The sequence below is a fragment of the Drosophila persimilis genome, unplaced genomic scaffold, assembly GCF_003286085.1.
Source record: "Drosophila persimilis strain 14011-0111.01,24,50 unplaced genomic scaffold, DperRS2 tig00000000-arrow-pilon, whole genome shotgun sequence".
NCBI classification, from domain to species: Eukaryota; Metazoa; Arthropoda; class Insecta; order Diptera; family Drosophilidae; genus Drosophila; species Drosophila persimilis.
Genome location: NW_020825288.1, coordinates 26,718,591 through 26,736,685, shown reverse-complemented (window position 1 = coordinate 26,736,685; position 18,095 = coordinate 26,718,591). Strand labels below are relative to the sequence as shown.

Genomic DNA, 18,095 nt, shown 5'->3' with positions numbered 1-18,095 from the left:
AATCGATTTTTGTAAGCCATCTCCTCCTCCACCTCTCGCTCTAAGAGCTAGAGTTCCCTCTAGCTTTGTAGAGTATCCTCTAGTTCCAATCTTTTGATTTCTGTTCTCCACCCCCGACTGCATTTCCATTCAAATCAACGAAATTTCCACAATAGTTTTGCTGTGCAAACAAATGGGATACAATGCAGGGTAGTACGTGCCTCATACACACACATATACAGATAGTATATAGCCATCAGTCATGCTGGATATCTCTTTCTATATGGAACGTACTATTCGTACTTTAACGAGTGAAGTGAGGTCTATTGTGGGGGCCTGGTGTTCCTTTTATATGGCGCCTTCTGGCAGTTTATGGCACTTTATTTATTTCATTAATTTTATTGCTCAAGTCAGGCGCTAAATGTTTAAGATTTTCCAGCGAAATAAATCACAGAAATTGTAGGTTCAAACGATGACGAAATTGTTCACAGAATGATGATATAATTCTACGGGGAAAAAAATGAGATAATTTGCACATAAATGCAGGGGCATTACTTTCTGGTTTATAGCACTTTAAGTACTCTTAAAAATTAATGGATAATTGAGAGGATAGAAGATTTTAATGGTTGTCTGTGTAATGGATGATTTAAGGAGTGATATTGATAGGAAAAGCATGGTATTGAATGGAATTATACATGATATTGATACGAACTTGAATGGTGGTAATCAAAGGTGTACTCGTTGGGCTAGATTAGGTGCTTTCATTGTACCCAGAATTCAACAACAAAATACTCGTGGCGCGGGGTATCTGAATATCGAACATCGACGGAAGTGATACGCTTGTGTACTCGTATGTACAGATGATAAAATTAATGAACAAAAGTGTTCATTCTGATACTTGTTTCATCCATTGAAAGTTATCGTAAATAATTACTACAATTATTGATTAATGAATAGAGATAAAGAGTGCGATTAAAGAGCTGTCTCTTGAAGCAGTTGAAGCAATGCAATTCATTGACTGAAATAATGATTTGAAACCGAATCTGAGAGGAAATTCTATAAAGATATATCCCGTACTTCTGCAAACTAGAATCTTACATCAATGCCGAGAATCTATTAAGAGTAATACTGTGAAAAAGTGGTTCGTATCGTTGAATCCAGACCGAATGTAGCCCCCAAATGAGCCACATCTGAGACACTCTTTCGGCGGTAGTCAGAGCCTATCGTATCAGCTGATATTCCAGTTGCCTATAATTTATAGGATTACTCGAACTGCGGGGACCCCCATCAATCGTCGATCGTCGAGTGTCGAGTGTCGAGTGTCGAGTGTAGGAGTGGAGAGAACGTGCTTATCGGCCGGCTTTTCATTCGAAATGAACTAAGTAATCGCCGAGTTGTAGAGGAGCTCCGCGCGAATATTCATTGAAGAGGAATCATAAATTTTTATGAGCAGAAAAAAAACAAAACAAAAACCCAAAATTCAAAGACCAGTTTTTGGATGCTCTCACGAAGGTCGTGTTCTGTTCTGTTTATCGTCTTAAATGTGCCATAAAAGCTTCTCGTTTCCAGTTCTATGTTTAGTTCTTCATCAACAAAGATCCACAGAGATGCTGTCGCTCCGAAAATTAGAGGCTGTGTTGACGATTCTGCTGCTTGTAGCCTCCATTTGTGAGTCACAGATGCGGATACAGGATGCAGATAAAGAAGGGAGCCGGAGAGGGCTGAAGGAAGTGCCAGTGGAGCGATTAGATTGTCAGGAGAGCCTCTGCGTGGGTTTGGAGTATCCCTCAGCCTTAGAGGTGGCCTTTTTTGGAGAGAATACCGCCGGGAAACTGAAGGACTACAAAGCACTGATCATCCACAGCTCGCGACTGATGAATCTACCAAGAAATGTCTTTCAAAGTCTGCCACAACTCGTGGAATTTGCTGTCTTGGAAAGTGAGGTGCAGCACATAGACAGAGAGTGCTTTAGGGGCTCGCAGAACTTGAAGATACTCAATCTGGGTGGAAATTCTATAAAGGAAATGGAACGAAACACCTTTGATCTTTCGACAGAGATGGAGGAGTTGAATCTATCCGACAATCAATTGGAGGAACTCCCAAGAGGAGTATTTTTACCCCTCAAAAAGTTACAGAAACTCAATCTATCCAACAATCAACTGAAGATTGTTTCTCTAGATGTTTTCACTCATTTAAATGCACTTCAAACCGTGAATCTAGACAGCAACAAACTCAAAGAACTCCCCAGAGGACTCTTTAGACCGCTGAGACTACTTTCAGCTAGAAATAATCTATTGGAACAGATATCCATGAATACTTTTGAATCCATAGAGCATTTAATACTCTCTGATAATCCACATCTAACGAGACTTCGTCTCAAAGGAGACATCCAAGAGCTGCAGGCCTCCAATTGTGCTCTGAAATCTGTGATTCTCGATGGCCCCATCATCAGACTTCGATTGGATAACAATCTTCAGCTGGTAGATGTGAAAATTACCCAGCCTCAAGCCCTGGAGCAGCTCGATTTGGCCAATACGAATCTGTCGAGTCTGGATTTTCTATCAAAGGCCACTGGATTGATGGACTTGGATCTGTCGGGCATAGATAAGCTCAAGGATACCCCAGATCTGTGGAAATCAAAGCACTTGGAGCGCTTGAGCCTCACCTATTCCATGGATATGTTGCCGAAGCTAAAAGACTTGAACTATCTAGAGATACAGCAGGAGAAACTGCGAGAGATTTACATCAAGGATGTGGATTATGATTTCTTTGTCAAAGAAGATGGGATTAAATGCGACCATTTGATGGAGCTCTTAAGCGACAAGGAACTGGCGAAGGATGTGACCTTTTGGGAGGAGGATTCGACACTCTTATGTGGAAAGCATTAAGTAAACTTTAAGTGAAGAAAATAAAAGATTGTTCTATTTTGAAACAGAAAGATGGACGTTCAGCGATTAAAGCTCGCTCCAATGGTCTCTAAAAACAAGTTTGCTGTCGCATTTTATTAGCATTTGAATTAAATATACTACAGGGGTGCTTCCCTACTAAGAAACTACTACAGTGGGGATCGGTACAGAGTACAGTGGATCCCAGAGATCGCAGGGATCTCTCTTTCTCTCTCTCTCTATCTCTCTGTCTCTCCCGTTCTATCTTAAGCTCTAATAACGCTGTGTTTGCTCCATTTTGAGACTTAACGGTGGAGATATGCCTGGAACCGAAGCCACAGCAGGAGGTGGCTGGGCACCATGATTGGTGGGAGGATTGGTGCCCGGAATAGTCGTCTGTGGAGTGGTGGGAGCTTTCTCAGGGAACATCTTCGAATTCATGGCCGCATCGGCCACTTTGTTGACTTCCTTGAGGATCTTCGGAGGCAGAGTGATGTCCAGGCTATCGGAATTCTGATAGAAAAGATAAGCAGCCGACATGAGACCCACCAGGGAGAGAGTAATGAGAGTCCAACGCAGACCAGAGTTGAATTTTAAGCCACTGAAAGGAAGAAGGAAGAAGGGGGATCTATGAAAGCAGGAGACGAATGAAGACCTAAAGGACACCCACAGGAATAGCGTGTATTTGACCATATTCGTGTAGGTCTTGTTCAGGTGGACGCCCTCTTCGATCCAAAAGAGCGGAAGGATGAGCTTTGGGAGATTCTTGAGCGCCTCAATGCCCTCCACGGGCTCCATGTCGAGATTGAATTGGAGACGCTTGGCCGCCTGAAAGGGAGTGCCAGACATCTGAAGAACGAACATAGAGATGTAAAGGTATATCCTACAGAGATTCCCATTTCAGTTTTACCAGCTCAAAGTCTATGTAAACCGCATGATCCTTCTCATTCGGATGGAGGCCATCAACGGCTGCCACAAGCTTTGGATCTCCATTGTAAAAGTGCGGCATGGAGGCCAACAGTGGGCCCCCCACACAGGGTGCCAGATTCATGGTGCCCCTCGGGGGACACGTTTCCAGATCCTCGGGATCATCGCAGAAGCAATGCAGCTTCTCCTCCGAACGCATGTCCCCCAGGTCCAGAGTGTATCTAGTGGAGGGCATGCCATGGTACGAGGATTTCCTCACATAGGTGGCCCCCAAAGAGCGGCACAGATCGGGGGTGAAGGCCCACAGTCCCTCCTCCTTTTTGAGGCCAGGAGGGAACACGGTGGAGTCGGTGCCCTCGAACTGGTTGCACTCGTCGCCCGGCCAGACATCCATTTCGGTCTCCTCGGCGAATCGTATGACTTTTCCCAGTTTCTTGTTATTTTTCACGCCCCGGCAGACAGTAAAGCGTCCAGCATCCGAGTGGTTGGCCTGCAAAAAGAGGGGGATCTCTAGAACAATCAGGGATCGATCCCCGAAGGACACACTTACCTGCCCCATGAATGAGAACAAGAAGTGCGTCTGGTTGACCTGCTTCGCTTGCTTCACTTCGCCCGTGTAGAACACCGTGCAAAGGGCCTTGGCCGCAAAGTCATCCGGGGAGCAGTCCACATCGATGCCACGGAAGAACAGATCCATAAACGTGGCGGAGAGGAAGGCCTTGGCCCCGGGAAACACCAGAGACATGGCCTTGGCTATCAGCTCCATCATGGCCGCACGTTCTCGCTGGACTGTAATGCCGCCAGGCTGGAGGAAATTGAAGGGAGAACTATGATAAATCGAATTCACCCCAGAACACATTCGCAACTCATTCGTTTTCCCATTTGAATTCATGTGGAAGACCTCTAATGCGTATCTCGCGGATAAGCATCTGTGTAATTGCATTTCAAATATGATTTTCACAATTTGATAGGTGCATTTTTCGCTGCTGAGAATGTGATTTGCATAATTCCCACAGAGAGTGAGAGAGAGAGAAAGAGATATTCAGAGAACAATGGGAGTCATTAAGGTCATGTGCACTCCGAAGAGAAGTATCTAGCTATCTTTAGAGCAGTACCTTAACTATCTTTAGAGGAGCCGTCACCCTTAGCTTTAGATGAGTGTCTTCCCATCTTTAAAGGAGTATCTTTTTTGCGTTACTCGAGTACGATCTCTCTTACCTGCATGATGGGGTGTGGCAGGGTAATAGTTTCCTCTCCCGTCAGGGGATACGATGCCTCCGCATTGAAGATAAAAGTATTCCTCATGGTAAAGGTGACCGAATCCTCCACAACGTCATCCACCAAATCAATCTTGTCCTTCCATTCACTGCACAAGAGGGAAAGATATCAATTCGCAGCTCTAATCTCAAAGATCGATCGCAAAACCCACTCGAACACAAAGGGACCCACTTCCTGGAGCCGTGGCCGTCCACCCTGGGATACATCCTCCGGATTGGTGACATTGAAAACGTAGAAATAAAAGTGCAGCGGGAAGGGGGTATTCGACCAGAGTTCCCTGACATCCGTGCCGGGCTTTAGCGTTACTTGCTACGGATTAAAGATACTTTTCGTTAGGGTGAAGAGATACAGCACTTTTGCGAACCTTGGAGATCATAAATTTAAGTATCTTTGGGAACATAACCCAGCCGAAGAGGATGGCAAAGACGAGGGTGCCCGCGGAGACGAAGAGCAGCTTCATGCGATCGAGTTTCATTCTTCGAATGTATCTTTTCTGCTCAACACTGGCTTGAAGATACTTTTCTATCTCCCAACTGCACTCCAAAAGTATCTGCACTTGTATCAGATATAGAACCGATATTCGAATCTGTTTTCGGGGCTATTCCCAGCAGAAAACGGCTTGAGACGTTCACAGTCGCGACGCAACTGAAATGCGAGTCTCTCGTGTCTTCAGAGTAGACGGACGGACGGTCGGAACTTCCTGCTCCCGCCCCCACCCCCCTCCACGCCCCCCCTCCAGACAAATGCGAATACGTGCGAATATTATTCGCTTAGAGGAACACACAGACAATCTGAGAAACACGGCACTACTTATAAAATCAATAATTGCATGCATTTGTTGTATTATAAATTGTTTTCTCTCGGCTCTCCTCCACTCCACTCCACTTTAAACCACTCCACTCTACACGGAACATACTTATTTATTACGCAGATATTCATATTCCATTCGGTCTTAGTCGTACACTCGAATGCGGTTTAACTAGATCTGGGGGATGGCTTTTCGGATGGCATACGAGTATATTTGATCATGCACCGAGCGATCTTCGTTTAATGGTTCTTACGGTCCAAAAACAGAAACCAGTTGAACGATCTTAGCGGTCTTTCGGGGTCTATTCCGGCCATAAATGTAGTCTCAAAATAGCTTGAACGGATTTTATGGGCTATCCATGTGTAGAATGATTGTCTAGTCGATTATACGATACGATATAGTAATTATACAACTCTCTCTCGATGTAAACCTGAATCTTTTCTGAGTCGTATATATTCTCTCACATTAACCTATGGTTTCCACATCACTCTATCGCAATTCGATCTATCGCTGCCGATATGCCTATCGAAATGAACCTATGTATCTCCTACCTTTGGGCCTCGGTTTGAACTTGCACTTGATTTTTCTCCTACAATTGATATGGCATTTGACCCAAACGACACCTGGCCCATATTCCATTGTTAATCGCACTCCTCCTCCGATGGCCCTCCCGAGAAATGGATTGTTTATCTAATTGTGGCAATTACCAGGAGGCCATTTTCCACCGTGGGGAACCTTGGCAAGTGTTGATGGATGATTAGGGAATACGAGGAGGGATATGCTCTAAAGGAGGGAGAAGGTCTGCCTCCAAAAGAGGCCTAAAGAAGGAGGAAATATCCCAAGGAGCTCAATTATATTTTAAAGGGCAAATGGTTCGACTATTCTTAGCAGTGTTGTACAATGCAATGCATTTATTTGATGAGACTTTTTGATGATTCACATTTTAAATCTCAAGATCTAAGAGAAAGTGCTTAAAAAGTGCTACTATCATGTGGTTAAAAGGGTCTCTCTCTATAATTCCTCCTAAAAAGAGTACAGTTGTGCTTGATGTTGTTTAGCAATCGAAAAGGAACGCAAATGCTGTTAAATATTCCCCCTTTAAAACAAAAAGTACAGTTGTGCTTGGTGTTTGTACTAATTCCTTGTGTGTTTCTGTAGTTTCTCTCTGTAAAACGATCTTCAATTGGTCATAGCAGCGTTCAATGATCTGCCACCTTGAGTTGACATAAACAGAAATCGAAACTGAAACTGAGACTGGAACTGAGACTGGAACTGCGACTGAAACAGAGGGCAAAACAACATAACATAATGAACAGAAAAACAAACTTAAACGAATGGCAAAACCACAAACAAACACGTGACGCCGCCGGACGGATGGAGGAGGGGATTGAGGGGTTTGGGTGTGGGGTCTCTCCTCAAAAGTGACACAGAAAAACGAGTCGCAAGTCAAGAGTGAAAAATGCAAATTGAAATGCGCTTGACAACAGTCCCAGACGCCAGACCCCAGCCCCCAGCCCCCCAGCCCCCAGCCCCAAGCCCCCCAGAGGCTTCGTCTCCAGTCTCCAAGTTTCTTTTTCTGCTGAACAAATGGAAATTGAAAAGCCAGCAATTTGATTATGTTCGAGGCGGAGGCAGAGGCATTGAGTAACCCGAAAGCGAAAGAGGAAATTATCAATTACGGATCCACATTTGTGGCTTGGCAGCTCTCAAGAGTGAACCTTACTTATGTTTTCCCGTGAATGCCTATCATATATGTATGTATTTGTTTAACAGATCAATTGGCTATCTATTTTCATATCGATGACCTTTTTTTTATCAGAAGAACCCCCCAAAGAGGGCCATGTGCCTCGGCAACAACGTTGCGACTGTTCATGGATACAGTTTGAATCTATGTGTAGATATAGATACTGCTGCTATCTTTATGGCTCATTTACACAGTAATGCAATAGATTGTATGCAGAATAATGTCAGGCAATTTCCTTGTTTTGCGTTTCCGAGTGGTAGAACAAAGGAAAGTAGAAGTCTTTGTGGTAGAAAATCATGGATAGAGATGATTTTTTGTTATATCTACAACCGTTTCTGTTTATTGATATTTAATCATCGCTTAGACCTTAAAAGATACTAAATGTGCCTCAAAGAAAACGTTTCGATGGTAAAACCACCCACCAGATGTTAGTTTTTATCCGACATACGGCTGGGGCGGCTTCTTTGCTGCCAATTAGCAGACCATCGAGAAAATCCCACGCACCGCCACCTCCACAATGAGAGAATCTCTGTTGCTAATTTCTCGACTCATTTGCGGTGCAGATAGTGCCACTCGTGCACTCGTATCTGTATCTGTGTATCTGGCAATCCTTATCGTAGGAAAAGTCTGGGAGACTTCCAAGTCTTTGAGGTTCTCTGTTGATTACAATATCAATTATGACCGGCGGGGACTGATGACAGCCGCTTAATGAATTGCTGCTGCCCGTCCAAGCGAGTGACATTTCTGCTGCTATCAGCCATCGGAGGCCTTCAGTCTTCTCTCTCTTTGGAGTGAATCATCATTCATTACGGAGGAGGAGATCACGTGAGGGTGAGGGGATTGCATAAGGCACTGGGCCAAGAGAACGAAGGAAGTGCCTCCATGCCTCACGCCTCGAGGCAGCTGGCAATCCTACATCATTTAGCAGCAATTACAGCCCACACACTACACTCGTTTTCATTGTATTCATTCTATTCTGTATATTGTATACATATTTATTTGTGGGCCTCTGTTTCAATACCAAGTGCCAGAGCCAAAACCAACTGCAATTGAATTTTGCATACGAGTATTTGTGATGCCTTTCAGAGGGGTATACATATTCTAAGCAGGCTTTGGCCTGTATACTCGTACAATAGATATAGATAAATAGATTGCTTTCCTTTTCGTTTAAATCAGACACGCATCATGCAGTAGCACCCCTCGGTCTGGCTGACAAGCTAATAACCATTTAGAAGATAGCAAAAAGTATCGAAATTCAGAGATTTCCTTAAGAGATGCACCTAAAAATAAATAAATAATTTTTACAAGGTATCAAAGATTATTCCCATCCTCCAACAGCTTCAAAAATAAACCCATTTTACTTGTAGAACTCATTAAAATGCAACTGGGGGGATAATTTATCACATTTAAATAAATATAATCTCTCTCGGAGACACAGCCACACAAAGATACAGACGTACAGATACAGATACGTCCCCCTGTGGACACACCTTTTGCTCAGATTTAATTTGTATTTTATTTGATTCTCGTGTGATATTTTATATGAAAATGAAACTTCAAAATGAGGCTTGAGTGCCATTTTCTGCTTTTGTTATTAATTATTGTCATTGCTGCTGACGTCGACAGTCGACAAAGCATTTTGTTTGCGATTTTGTTGTTGTTTTGTTCTCGTCTTTAATTAAACAATAATTTCGATTACGTGACTGCCATTACGCGTGAATTCGGGGCAAGAGTTCAATGTTTTTGGAATAGTTTCTGCCTCATTTGCATTGGATACAAATGGCCAAGGAAACCTATGGATTTTAAAGGGAAAACTATGAAAACAATGGGGAGTAGAGGCACGTACTGCTTTCTGATCTCCAAAGGTGGGTTCTTTGAAGTATAATCCTCTAAAATGGGTCGATAAAAGGAGGGAAGAGCTAAATCTTAACCATTTCAATTGATCTGATATCTAGAGATGAAAGATAAATTATTTCGATACAATTCGATCGATTTTATGCCATTTTGGTATCGATAATATTCTAATAATTTCATTCCGTATTCAAAATATATATTGAAACCGCCTGTATCTCTTGGATAAATAACAAGTTCTCCTCCCTTGAGAAATCTCACTCGCAAGATACAAATGTATCTGCAACAAGTGGTTGAAATTGTGCCTAAAAGTGTACCTTCCTTCCCCTTCCCCTTCCCCTGCCTTTTCCCTCCCACCATAGACTCGTAACCGCAAAATTGTGGTGTAATCGAGCATATGGCATGCCCGATGCTCGCGTACGCATCTAATGGATGCGCCCCGCCGCAATTAATGGCAATTAGATACAAATGTATCTGGTATCCACATATGTGTCTCTCATTTCGCGGTCTTCTCTCTGACGCACGTGTGGGTGGCAAATGGAGGACGCGAGTGGGGGGCAGCGGCGTGACTCACAAAAGATCAGCAGACCAAAAGTCAAAGGGTGCCCACTGCTCCCCCCTGTTCAGAGGTACAGAGATACACAGATACGTTTCCCCCCCCCGCCCTCAGAGGTACAGATACTGTTTTTTCTAAGCGAGAAATTTCATTTTAATTGCCTCGACACGAACCACCAGGCCAGGCTGCTTTGTGACTCAATCGAAACTGCAGTTTGTATCTGACGGATACAACCGTGGCAGTAGCCATGCAATTACATGGCCATCTCCCTCTCCCTCTCCCTGTCCCTGCCCCTTGCCACAGCCCCTCTGCCGCATGAAATTGTATAACATTAGACGCTACCCAGAAATCAATTGCATTCGTCAGCTGATTGCTCCGCTATTTTGTATCTATTAATTATTTATTATGGCTAGCCACCGCATGGCAATGTTTTCATACACGAACATGTATCTTTGTATCTTTACGGCTCACTTTTTGCCAGACACTCTGGCGTCTAGTCGGGGCACTTGTTGCACGACATTGGATTGAGGAATGAGGGGAAAGCGGCAAAGGCGAACAAGAGGTGGCTTGTCTAGAGGAGTTTTCCAAAAGTGGTTTTGAATGGAGAACGATAACGATTCGTTTTGGGATTGCTTCTAAAGAGTGAACCATATATTTCTCTAGATCGTTAGCTCTATCGACTCTTCAACCAAACACCTATCAATGCTTCATTCAACCCCGATTCGATGATGTTCTAGCAATCCTCTGTCAATCGTTCAAGAGCGCTCTCGTTCTTTTGGATTCTCCTCCCTTGCTGTGGCTTGTCACTCCTCTTCTGACTCTAGATACATCTTTCAAAGATACATCTATATATACCTCTATTTTGGGGCTGGATCTTCTGTTTTGTCTGCTGCCATATGTTGAGCATTCAGTATTTCGGAGGCACAGACAGAGCTTCTTTAATTTCGATTTCTGGCTTCTGTTTTCTGGTTTCTGTTCTCTTTCGTTGTTTATTTATTTATTGTGGAACTTTTGTTTTTATTTCCACTAAAAACGTTGACGATGACGCAGCGTAAATAATGAAATTAGCTTTTGTTTTTGTTGTTGTTCGGATCGGATCGAATCGTTCTTTCGAAGAGGAACTGCGCGGTGAAATGACGAGAATTTGTAAATTTTCTCTGCCTTTTGTTTCGCGACCTTCACCTCTGTGGTGGTTTCGGGGTTTTCTGGTTTCCATTTTATGGAAATTGGTGTCTAAAATGAGAGATCGACAGAAAATCGATCGAATGTGGAATAGAAGAATGATCGGAAATCGGGTAATGAATGCTAGTTGATTGATAGGAGATCAGTAGAAGACAGCAGATTGGTTGAGGATTGATGATACATAGAAGATACATTTCCTTCTAGATTTATGAAAGATTCGATAGAAAATCGATTATAAAAAGCTGTGAAAAAGATAGTATCGCTGGTTTGATAGAAGATTGGATTGCAATCGAGAAATAATGATAGTTTATTAGAAAGTTCGATTGAAAATCGATAAACGATGCAAGCCATCGTCCAAATGATCGATAGACGATCGATAACCCTCATATCAACACAAAAGGAACGTTCAAACGGCGCCCTGGCGAACCGCATATAGAACTTTCCTCAAAACGATCCTCAAAACCTTTTTACAGATCCCCAAGGATATCAGGCGGCATATCAATGTCGTGCAAAAGAAAATATTTGTGACAGCGAGTGAGAGACATCAGAGAGAGATAGAGAAACAGAGCAAGAGAGTGCTCGCATCCAAAGATCATCCCAAAAAAAAAAAACAAAAAGAAAACCAATCCCACAAATGGCATCGCCACCACCTGGCGACTGCATTGAGGAGCAGGAGCATGGGAAGCAGCAGCCAGCGGCAGGACAGCCGGCAGAGGAGAAGCCTGATCCCGCCTACCTGGAGGACACCTTCGAATGCGCCTTCGAGTCGACGATGGAGGGCCTGGAGGAGCAGGACGGCTACGAGTCCGACTCCGAGCCAGATTCGGCTGCATCTTCAGGCAGCTTGCAGACGCATCTGCAGCCGCAGACAGAGCGGGAGTCGCGGGGTCTGGTGCCCCACGGACCCCATATCGATGCCCAGATGCTCAAGTGCCTGCCGCGAACTAATTCCTTCGATTTCCAGAGCAGCAGCGGCAGCAGCAGCGACGACGAGGAGGAGCAGGACGACGATGACGATGTGGATGAAGTGCATCTCAGTTTGAGCCTCAGCCTCAGCGGCAAGTTCGGCAAGGATCTGTACGCCATGAATCCGCGTCCGGGCTACCTCCTGCCGCCCTTCACCGAAAGGCGGCGGCTCTCCCAATGCAAGGAGGAGGATGATGAGGATGGAGATGGGGAGAAATCACTTCAGACAGGTGGCACGGACGCTGCCAAAGCCGAGAGAGCCTCCAAAGCGCCGCCACGTCCGCCCACGCCCCAGGACGAGGCCTCCAAAGAGCGGTTCAAGGATCTGGAGCGGCTCAGGCAGCAGTTTATGCACAAAATCGACAGAATCAACACGCGGAACATCGAGGAGAATGCGGCGCCACCACCACCGCCTCCACCGCCACCTCCGATACCAGCGACCATTCTCCCCAAGGCCCTGAAGGAGCTGCTGCACACAGAGGAGCCGGCTGCCCCTCTGCCCCCAAAGGAAATCCCTCCGCCAGTGGACAGGGAGAAGCCACCCACCTCGCCGTTGCCTCTGCCCTCAGAGCCGCCGCTCATCATAAACGGCAAATTCAAGGTGTCTCTGGCCCAGGAGACGCCTCCGGAACTGCGTGTGGAGGCGCAGCAATTGGCGAAACTGCGTGCCTCCTCCAATGCGCACACCATCAGCTTTCCCTCCAGCTTCGGGGGCTACTCCTCGGTCCAAGGACTGTTCTCACAGCGCTACGGCTCGCACAAGTTTCCCACGTCAGCCACGCCACATCTCTCCAAGCAGTTCTTCGAGCCATCGCTGGTGGAGATCCGCACCAGCAATGCGGCTCTGAATACAGCCGGACTCCCAAACCAAAGCCTCCATTGTGATACCCAAAGCTTAGCCATTAAGCCTCTGCAGGCGCCTCCGCCAAGGACGCCCAGCGAGCGAGAGCTGGACGACATCTGGATACGACGTACGACACCACCCTCTGCCACACCTGTGGGGCCGAGACCTGTGTCCCTGGGAGGGGCATCCACGATGCCACGTTTGCAGAGGAGCGCGAGCAGTGCCTCCACATCGAGTCCACCGCGACCGCTGCAGGCCTCGGGATCGGTCTCGGGTTCCGTTTCGGATGATGTAAGTCCTCTTCGAATAAAAGGAACGATGAAGAAGGTTGAAGGTTTGCAAGCATCGATAGATCGATAGGCAGATCGATTTTTATGGATCATAGAGCCAAGATCTCCAGGAATGTGAGAATAGTTGAATGGAATGGGGGCACGAAGTTGGGTTTTTTCAGCTCCTCTCTCAACGAACGCACAAAATACCGATGGACGCAACCGCATGACGCGTGACTCTTTCCAAAGGAACTTTTCCAATATTAGAACCCTTTTTGGGCATACAGTTTCCGTAAACACTGCCAGACTGCCAGCCATATCTCCAGTGTAAATAAGATCTCTTTTTGAGGTTGATAAAAAACACCCCCAAAAATAGTTCCAAGCTAAATAGCAATCAAAACAATATCCAAACCGCAGAAATGTCGCCCAGCAATGCCTCCAAAAACGAGGGCGAGGGCTTTGTTTAATCTTTATATTCACTCCTCCTCGGACTGACGTCATTTCGTGTTTCTTTTGGGTTTTTGTGTGCACTTTCCATTATGAAATCAGTTAGCGAAAGAGAGAGAGAGAGAGAGAGAGAGTCAGGCCATAAGAAAGAGGAAAAAGACAGGGATTCCGGGAAAATGATGTCATTAGGAGGAGAGTTTTTGGGCGATATCGGAGGACAGACTGAAGACTGCGTCAAGGGGAAAGTAGAGTAGTGCTAGTTTTCTTCTAAGGAACGTCTGAAGTTTGGGGAGCCATACCGAGGTGCGCTGCTGCATAACGCGTGAGCCTTGTTCCAAGAAAGTTCTGAAAGAATTCAAGAGATTTCATCACGATTGTAGACTGTGTCTGTAGATTGTGGGACCCACGACTTTTTCCTTATATTTTATCCCTTTCTTTATGAAGATTCCTTCTTCTTTCTGCTGATCTTTCTTCACTTCAAAAGTCCCTTTTTATATCTTTATATAAGAGAATCATACTTTCGTTTGATCTGCTTAAAAACACAGCAATTCTTTCGATCAAATCCACATAGATATTTCCATGCCCATATCTCATGAAAGCTCTTTGAGGGGGGGAGCATCATCATCTTCCACTCTCTCAAGAGCTCTGTCTGAAGCAGATTCACTTGACCTGAGCACTTGGCTCTTTCTTTTTGTTTATTCAATAGTCATAATTGTGAATGCCAGCGCGGATCTTTCGCTATGGTTAATAGTACTCGTAAAATGTTCTATTTATAGGCCCCTCCACTCTTAGCCAAGATCCAAGATTCCCATACACAGAAAATAGTCGTAATTTTTTGGCCTGGTTTTTCCTCGGGAGTTTCTGTCGACCAAAAGGTAAACACAATCTGTTTTTGGTTGTATCCACAGTGGGATATATGTATATCTTTATACACGATTATATATAGGGGGGGTGTACATATCTGTAGGGAAGAGAGTGGCCTGTCTACCTCCTCTGTTATCGTGCCACAATCCCCATCAGCAGTTCCCTCGCAGAGGGTCGCTTCCATTTCTTATTTGCTTTGACGGAATGCGAGAACCATACATATACTACATACATATCTATATCATTTCCATATCGCTCGAGTATATAGGGGAGGAGTATTTACCTGTTCTCTCTTGGACAAACAATGACGTCAATGAGGGGCGGCCTTTTCCCCTCTTCTGCGGCTGTGGCACTCCCTGAAACGGCTATAAGACCCCTATCCCACCTATAATCGTAATCGCAATCGCCAGAGGAAGTCCATTTCCCCCCCACACCCCCTTCTCCTGTATCAAAATCACTTTTAGAGCTGTTTAAATATTGATTTAGACGCCAGCCGAGAACAGCTGATGCCCTGCCCCATGCCCCACTTTTTCCTGAAGATGCAGAGCTTCGGCTTCTGGTTTTTTTTCTCGTCTTTTTTGTAACCCACTTTGAGGGGAACGCCAGACCCCAGACGTTAGCTCATCGACATTCGGTCGTATGGCCCTCGGGGGCACGTGACTTTGCAGTTTGTTAATGAAAACCAATGAAAACAGGGCTCGTTTCGGGTCGGGCCTTATTGCGGCTCGAATTTCTTTGTAGTTTTTGCTAAAAATAAACTCAAATACAGGTGGGGAGGAGGCACCTTTCGATTTTGGAGATCTTTGAGGCTAAAATTTGAGGCTGTCTGCGGATTTTACTTTGCTTTCGACTCTTTTGGGTCTGCAGATCTCTGATGCGGTGTTTTTCGGCTCTAAAATCTGCTAAATGTGTGGCTTTTTAAGTTTGTGAAAGTTGTTAGAGTTTAATGCAGATGAACAATTAAAGCACTTTTGGCTCTACCATAAGGTTTTTTTTTGTTGTGTTAAAACTAGGTCTAAAGAGGCGGTCTACAGATGTGCTAGAGATCTCAGACAGAACACATGTTAAATACCAGAATATCAAAAGACCACACAGTAAAGGCCTTAAATTGAATTCCCTGTTCTATCTTCATTATGGAGTCCTCTAGAATTTCCTCTTGGATCTGATAAACGAGATTTTTCTATAGCAACAGCTTCTGTGACCATATCGTCCACAGCCACTGTGGTCCTTTGGCCCACATTTGAGTCTAACTTTGCGTAATCATAAATTAATTGATTAGATTCGATTCGATTGAAGGCGCCGCGGGAGGAGAGGTCCTTCCTTCGCTTCTTTCTTGTTGCTTCAATTAAAGGAATCGCATCGGGTGTCGTCAGATCCAATTGTTGTCCCTCCTCTCCTCTCTCCTCTTCTTTAGGGAAAGTGGCTTTTACGTGGGGAATAAATTGTGTTTGTAGACAATTCGGCATAATTGCAGACAGCAGCTAGAAAGGAATAGTAGTCGGCGAAAGGATAATTGCTGGGGCCCTCCGTTTTCAGTTTGTCTTTGGCCGCAACGCCAGAAACATGCCAGAAACACCAGAGACTCCGGCACCAAGAGAATCTCCCACTGAAACCAAACCAAATCTCAATCCAATTCCGACACAAACTCAAAAACGTCATGTTCGCTTTCAGGAGCAGGATGGCTCGGCCGCAGGAAGCCGTCCGCCAGGATCTCGGCCTTCAAGCGCACCCGCAGAACCCAATGCCAAGGCGGCGAAAAAGGCCTACAAAAAGATGGAAAAGGAGCAGCGGTAAGTGGAGAATACTCGCCCCAGATTATCACTGAAACAAACACTAATTTCACTCATTTTTAGCCGCCAAGAGAAGGAGCAATCCCGCAGGGAGAAGGAGGCCCGCAAAATGGAGCGCGAGACAGCGCGACGGATCGAGCGGGAGGCCGCCAAGTTGGAGAAATTTAATCGCCACAGCGAAAAGATCTCACGCAGCACCGAGCGCATGTCGGGAGTCGGTGGAGGCTCGCGTTCCGGTTCCCTGGAGCGGAGGCGCAGCGGCGAGGACTCGCCGGTGCTCAATCAGTCCACAGTCCATGGCATCGCGTCGCCCAATCGTCGGCCCACGATCTTCGATGTGTTCCGGCCGCGCGCCAAGTCGGATGCCAAGCGGCAGAAGGAGAAGCATCTGCTGGATCCCTCCTCGGCGGACAGCAGTGCCGGCAGCAGCACGTACTCCGTGTCCGGCGGAGGACCAACACCTGTCTCCGGCGCCGCTGCCACTGCAGCAGGTGGGGCAGGGGCGGCGGCGGCGGGAGCGGGAGCTGGGGGTGCCGGGGCAGGCCTTATGAACTCGATGAAGGTGGCAATGCAGAACTTTGGCCACCGCCAGCATCCCGCCGTGACGATAACCAATGCCGATGGCACAGTGTCTGCGAAAAGCAAGTACAAAGATGGCAGCGCCCATCCGCATCAGGGTAGCGACGCGCAGGTGAGTCTTGCGATGCAGTTCTCCCTTTGAGGGATCTCCTTAACCGTATTCCAATTCCATTCCGTTCTCCAGTATTACCACACGGTGACGGCAGTGCGTCCGAATGCAACGCAACGCTCGCCTATGACCAAGGTGATGGATCTGTTCCGGCATCGCTCCAATTCGGCCGTCAGTGAAGCGGACAAACGTAAAGCGGTGAGTGGAGACCTTTTTATTTAAGAGAAAAAATATAGAAATAGTTAGGAACACACTGCCCGCTGAATTTTACATGTTACTTACATACCCATGTAGTACTTTAGTGGCGCCCTGATAACGTTGTGGATTTTACTTGACTTACTACTCTGAAAAGTAGATGGCGCTAGTAATTTCAAGGGGGGAAACTTCATAAATTGAACAATAGAAGGTGCCAGTGTGCCTCTCTTTTGTTTTGTTTTGGTTCAGAGATCTATAGATCCCTATGTATTGATTGCTTTATCAGATTAAATGTTGTACACACGCCCTCACACATTTTGCCCCGCCAGTATGAATGCCAGCCTGTCTCTCGTAATCAAATTCCTCCTCTCGCATGTACCATTCTTATCGACGATGAATCGTCATTAATAATCGCTTATTGGCTCGCAATCTATAAATAATTTGTGAGCAAATTTCTGATTTGCCGATTTGATTGATAAGCTTCGATAAAGAACACAAAAACCCATATATTTCTTATCAGATAGAGAGACAACAACAAGCGACCGACCCGTGCGTGCCACTCTCTCCTTCTCTTGCGACGTCCGCACATCCTTGTTTCAATGCATTCAGCCTCCCTCCCTCCCTCTCTCTCTCTCGCTCTCTCTAACTCCCTGTCTATGTCTCTCCGCCAACAGGTGATCATTGCATCAGCTGTTCTGCTTTCTCACTCTCCCTCTCTCTCTCTCTACACTCTGCTTGCTGATACCGCTCTCTCAGCTGTTTTCTGTTTTTAACACACACGGACACATGCATTACGTATACGCCAGCGTCGCTGTTTCTGCC

General features: G+C 45.7%; 3 protein-coding genes across 4 annotated transcripts in view; 2 read left to right on the top strand and 1 right to left on the bottom strand.

Moving 5' to 3' along the window:
- Window positions 1-18,095, top strand: part of LOC6594537 (5'-AMP-activated protein kinase subunit gamma-1) — a 58,254-nt gene that overhangs the window by 7,788 nt on the left and 32,371 nt on the right. The window contains exons 2-5 of one of the 2 annotated variants that reach the window (XM_026984362.1): window positions 11,684-13,311; window positions 16,272-16,390; window positions 16,454-17,081; window positions 17,154-17,276. In XM_026984362.1, the coding sequence (XP_026840163.1) occupies window positions 11,845-13,311; window positions 16,272-16,390; window positions 16,454-17,081; window positions 17,154-17,276 (2,337 nt within the window). In that variant the 5' untranslated portion in view covers window positions 11,684-11,844. The remainder of the gene's footprint in view (window positions 1-11,683; window positions 13,312-16,271; window positions 16,391-16,453; window positions 17,082-17,153; window positions 17,277-18,095) is intronic. The other variant, XM_026984364.1, reaches the window with a different exon arrangement.
- LOC6594540 (leucine-rich repeat-containing protein 15) lies at window positions 1,301-2,908 on the top strand. The gene has a single exon (XM_002019334.2). The coding sequence runs from the start codon at window positions 1,521-1,523 to the stop codon at window positions 2,865-2,867; it is 1,347 nt and encodes a 448-aa protein (XP_002019370.2). The 5' UTR covers window positions 1,301-1,520; the 3' UTR covers window positions 2,868-2,908.
- On the bottom strand, window positions 2,967-5,683 carry LOC6594539 (sensory neuron membrane protein 1). Its single transcript, XM_002019333.2, has 7 exons — window positions 5,434-5,683; window positions 5,221-5,378; window positions 5,010-5,157; window positions 4,342-4,596; window positions 3,775-4,281; window positions 3,535-3,713; window positions 2,967-3,465 (listed from the first exon to the last, which is right to left on the bottom strand). Exons 1-7 carry the CDS (start codon window positions 5,542-5,544, stop codon window positions 3,138-3,140), a joined length of 1,686 nt encoding a protein of 561 aa, XP_002019369.1. The 5' UTR covers window positions 5,545-5,683; the 3' UTR covers window positions 2,967-3,137.

What these genes read in the sequence shown, in the direction of transcription:
- LOC6594540 (XM_002019334.2), top strand. Translation starts at nt 1,521, where the DNA reads ATGTGCCATAAAAGCTTCTCGTTTCCAGTTCTATGTTTAGTTCTTCAT.
- LOC6594539 (XM_002019333.2), bottom strand. Translation starts at nt 5,544, where the DNA reads ATGAAACTCGATCGCATGAAGCTGCTCTTCGTCTCCGCGGGCACCCTC. An exon ending in GTGGGTCCCTTTGTGTTCGA is followed by an intron (nt 5,158 to 5,220) that starts GTGGGTTTTGCG and finishes CCTCTTGTGCAG; the next exon opens with TGAATGGAAGGACAAGATTG. An exon ending in TGCCACACCCCATCATGCAG is followed by an intron (nt 4,597 to 5,009) that starts GTAAGAGAGATC and finishes AATTTCCTCCAG; the next exon opens with CCTGGCGGCATTACAGTCCA.